Below are 4454 nucleotides of genomic sequence, written 5' to 3'. Positions count from 1 at the left end.
GCCCAAGCCGGTGGCACCGCCACCCCGGTGCCTTTAGTTACCTAAAGGCACCGGGGTGGCGGTGCCGCCAGCTTTGGCCCTTCATCGCTGCTCGCAGCTATATTTATATATATATATATATATATATAAATATATATATATATATATATATATATATATATATATATATATATATATATATATATATATAATATATATATATATATATATATATATATACATACATACAGGCCGTGCAGAATTATTAGGCACGTTGATTTTCTGATCATATTTTATTCCCAGGAACATTTTGCCAATTCCAAACCATATTAATCTTAATAACTATTATTAATTTTGTATTTAATCATTTATAAGTGATATATAATTGTTCATTGAAGGCTGGAAATGAAAAATGCCTTATTTTCAGGTGTGCAGAATTATTAGGCAAGTTTTCTTTTTCAGATAAAATAAGCCAAAAAAGAGTTTTAACTAAGACTGAAAAGTCAAAAATTATTAAATCCCCATGAGAAGAATGCAATACTAGTGCAATACTAGAGATTACAGTTAAGGCATGACCATTGGACAGTGAAATGCTCATTAGGTCAGCAGGGTCAGACAAAAACAGGTGGAGAAGAAAAGACACATGTTAACTGCAAAAGAATGAAGAATTAAGGTGAATAATTAAGTGTGAAACCATCGGGAACCCTTTAGTCTTCAGTGCCACCATTTTCCAGAACTGCAACCTACATGGAGTCTCCAGAAGAGCAAGGTGTCAGGGTCTCAGAGACTTGGGTTAGGCCAGCGTTTCTCAAACTGTGGGGCGCGCCCCACTGGTGGGGAATAGAGACGTGACAGGTGGGGCGCGCCAAACGGGAGGAAATTTTCCTTTTTATGCCTTATATGGTAAGGTAAGATCAAATCTTCCGGAATCTGGAGCACGACCGCGCACTAGACTAGAGAGTGACTGCGCGGTGTGTGTGTGTTCAACACGTCATCTCAGTTTCATTTTTGTATTCATGGTTACAAATGAAATGTTTAACCTTTTATATCCGGTTTGGTCCCATATATAGGATTTTTTATTTCTGTGACCCTGAGAGTACTGTCCCACATATGGGATTTAGAATGTTCAGTGACGTGACATCACTGCCAGATTCAAATTGTGCTTTCGCGCGTTGGTTGGCACTGAGCCAGAGACGGACGCGCTCAGTGCTGTCATATATCACAACTATGCAGTGTTTTCAACCTAATAATGTTTATTTTAGGTTTCAGCCATTTAAATACACATAAGCACTAGTAAAACAATACATTTGGAGTTTGTAAAATACACACTGATGTCTGTGTAAGCAGCAATAACAATCTATTCAAAATATAATTTGCCGACGTGTGTTATTCACATCAGACAAACATAGTGGAAGTAACTATAAAGTTTACTCTATTCTTCTCGGAGTTCACCGGCCACTGTCTTGCATTTATTTCGGGAGAAACTGATGGCAGACAGGACTCTCTGAACTGCGTCGCAAAGAAACATTGCGGCGCCTATCTCACGTTATAGATCAAGATTATGCTATAAAGGTTTTTAAACGACCAAACACACTCACTTACAAATTTTTGAGAATCGGAATATCAGATAGTTGATGACATGGTAAGCAAGTTTGTGAATATTTTTAAATAAAAAAGGAAAAAGGAAATTAAGGTGATCTGTCATCCAGTATTGTGGTCGCGTCACATATGACGCGTCGCCATGGAAACATTAAGCGGGAATGTTCTAAAATAACAGTCGCCTTGAAAAAAACAATAACAAAACTAAAATAACAGTCGCCTTGAAAAAAACAATAACAAAACTAAAATAACAGTCGCCTTGAAAAAAACAATAACAAAACATGGATAAATTTGTGACACGGACCTCAAAAGTTGTCGAGCCAGCGCCAGCAGAGAGACACAAGCCAGACGGACCTAATCAACCAAAAAGCCAACCGAAAAGAAAATATGATGATGGGTATCTTGCTCTTGGATTCACGGCAGCGGTGGTGGGGGCAGAGGAGAGACCGATGTGTGTTCTGTGTCTTAAACCGCTAGCAGCAGATAGTATGAGACCCAACAAATTAAGACGACACCTAGAGACCACACACCCCAGTCACGTCAATAAGCCACTTGATTTCTTTCAAAGAAAACTTGCAGAATACCGTCAACAGGAGACTCGCATGGTAAAAGCTGCCTCAGTAAACAGTAAAGCACAGATGGCGTCATATAGAGTGGCATACAGAATTGCACAATCCAAAAAACCACACACAATCGCAGAGCAGCTCATTCTCCCCGCTGCGCTAGACATGGTGTCAATTATGCTCGACGAGACAAGCGCAGCAAAATTAAAAGCTATTCCCCTGTCAAACGACACAGTTGCAAGACGTATATGCAACATTTCAAGTGATCTTGAGGAACAACTCATAGAAAAATTAAAAGACAGTCGTTTTGCATTACAAGTGGACGAAGCTACTGACAGCAATAAAGACTGCTTGTTCATCTCCTACGTCCGCTTTGTGAATGGCGAGTCACTGTGCGAGGATTTGCTGTTTTGCAAATACATAAAAAATAGAGCCACAGCTGATGAGCTGTTTAAGATCATGGACAGTTACCTCAAAGAACACGGCCTTAAATGGGAAAATTGTGTGGGCTTTTGCTCTGATGGCGCACAGACCATGGCAGGGTCAAGAAACGGGCTGCAGGCACTAATAAAGAGGGTTGCGCCAGATGCGCACTGGACGCACTGTGTCATTCACAGGGAAGCGCTCGCGTCAAGGCAGCTCAGCCCTGAATTAAATGAGGTTTTGACAGAAGTAGTGAGCGTGGTAAATTTTATCAAAACCCGACCCCTGAAAGCGCGACTGTTCTCCGCACTTTGTGAAGAAATGGGAGCTGATCACACATCTGTGCTGTTTCACAGTGAAGCAAGGTGGCTCTCCCGTGGCAAAGTGCTGTCGCGCGTCTTTGAGCTCAGGGCAGAGATTCGGATGTTCTTGGAGGAGGAGCGCATGTATGAGGCTGCAAGCAAATTCAGTGATGAAGAATTTCTGTTTAAACTGGCCTACCTCAGTGATATGTTTGGCAAGCTGAATGAATTAAATCTTCAGCTTCAAGGCAAAGACAAGCACATACCTCACCTGGCAGATAAGATCAATGCATTCAGCCGAAAGCTTGAGGTATGGGGCAGGCGCCTCGATCAGCAAAACATAGATGTCTTTGAGAACCTGAGTGAAGTTGCTGAAAACACTGATTCTGGAGCCACCACAGTTATCCCTTGTATTAAGCAGCACATCTCTTCCCTCAAAGAATTGTTTCAAAAATACTTCCCGAACAACAGTGCTCAGTATGCCTGGGTTATGGATCCATTCAATGCAGCAGGTTGGTATTTTGACATTTATTGAATATTATACTCATATACAGTATTATGCATTTTATTTATGTTATGCTACTTACTAACTGGAATAGACTGTTGTCAAACAGATTTCTTTGTGTTTATTATGCAATGACAAATAAAGTAAGCCTATTTATTTATATTCTGTCTGCAGCACCTGCTGATTTTGGGTCTGCTGAGGAGGACCAGTTTATTGATCTGACATCTGACTCCACCCTGAGGCTCAGGTTTAAAGCTCAGAATCTTAGTGAATTCTGGTTTGGAGTGGAGAGGGAGTATCCACTCATCGGGCAGAGAGCTGTGTGCATTCTTCTTCCCTTTGCCACATCATATCTCTGTGAGATGGGCTTTTCAGCTGTTGCTTCGCTGAAAACGAAGTACAGATCTCAGCTGAACATTGAGCATGACTTGAGAGTTGCAGTATCAAGCCTGCAACCCCGCTTTGAGAAATTGTGCAATGCAAAACAGGCCCATTGCAGCCACTAATGCAGGGATAACCTGCCCGAATGGATTTCTCTTCTTTTCTTTTTTTTTTTTTTACAGATTGCAAAGTGGCACTTTTATATCTTTTCTATTTTTGAAATTAGTAACATTTTTGACACAGCTGCACTTTTATTTTCTCTATTTTTTTAATTTCATGCAAGTTATGATGACACAGCTGCACTTTTATTTTCTTTATTTTTGAACTTTCTGTTATTTCATGTATATAGTTTGTATTTTAGATACAACTTGTTACTCTGATACTACTTGTTCAATAAATTGGAACATGTTAAGCTTGTTGCGCATTTTATTAGCATTGTGTTGGGGCGATGGGGGTAGGTGGGGCTTTAAAATTCCCCCTTGTCTAAAGTGGGGAATGACCAAAAAAGTTTGAGAACCACTGGGTTAGGCAAAGAATCCTAAAAAATGACCCCCTCTTAATAAGAATCACAAGCTGAAGTGTAGTAAAATACATAAAGACTGTTTTTATAGGCTTTATAGACAGACAGATTGAAAGTGACTCTTGAAGGACCAGCACCACATCCTCTTCTACCACTGTTTGAAGAATTCATCTTCCAGAATA

At 40.3% G+C, this 4454-nt stretch overlaps 1 protein-coding gene across 1 annotated transcript; it reads left to right on the top strand.

Moving 5' to 3' along the window:
* Positions 1-1859: 1859 nt before the first annotated feature.
* Positions 1860-3877, top strand: LOC307157664 (zinc finger BED domain-containing protein 5-like; the record flags this gene model as incomplete). Its single annotated transcript, XM_079869592.1, has 2 exons — positions 1860-3378; positions 3546-3877. The coding sequence occupies 2 exons, from the start codon at positions 1860-1862 to the stop codon at positions 3875-3877; spliced, it is 1851 nt and encodes a 616-aa protein (XP_079725718.1).
* Between the last annotated feature and the right edge of the window lie 577 nt (positions 3878-4454).

The sequence above is a fragment of the Squalius cephalus genome (assembly GCF_949319135.1).
Source record: "Squalius cephalus genome assembly, chromosome: 4".
NCBI lineage: Eukaryota > Metazoa > Chordata > Actinopteri > Cypriniformes > Leuciscidae > Squalius > Squalius cephalus.
The sequence above is the reverse complement of the archived record's forward strand: the minus strand, read 5'-3'. Positions and strand labels throughout refer to the sequence as shown.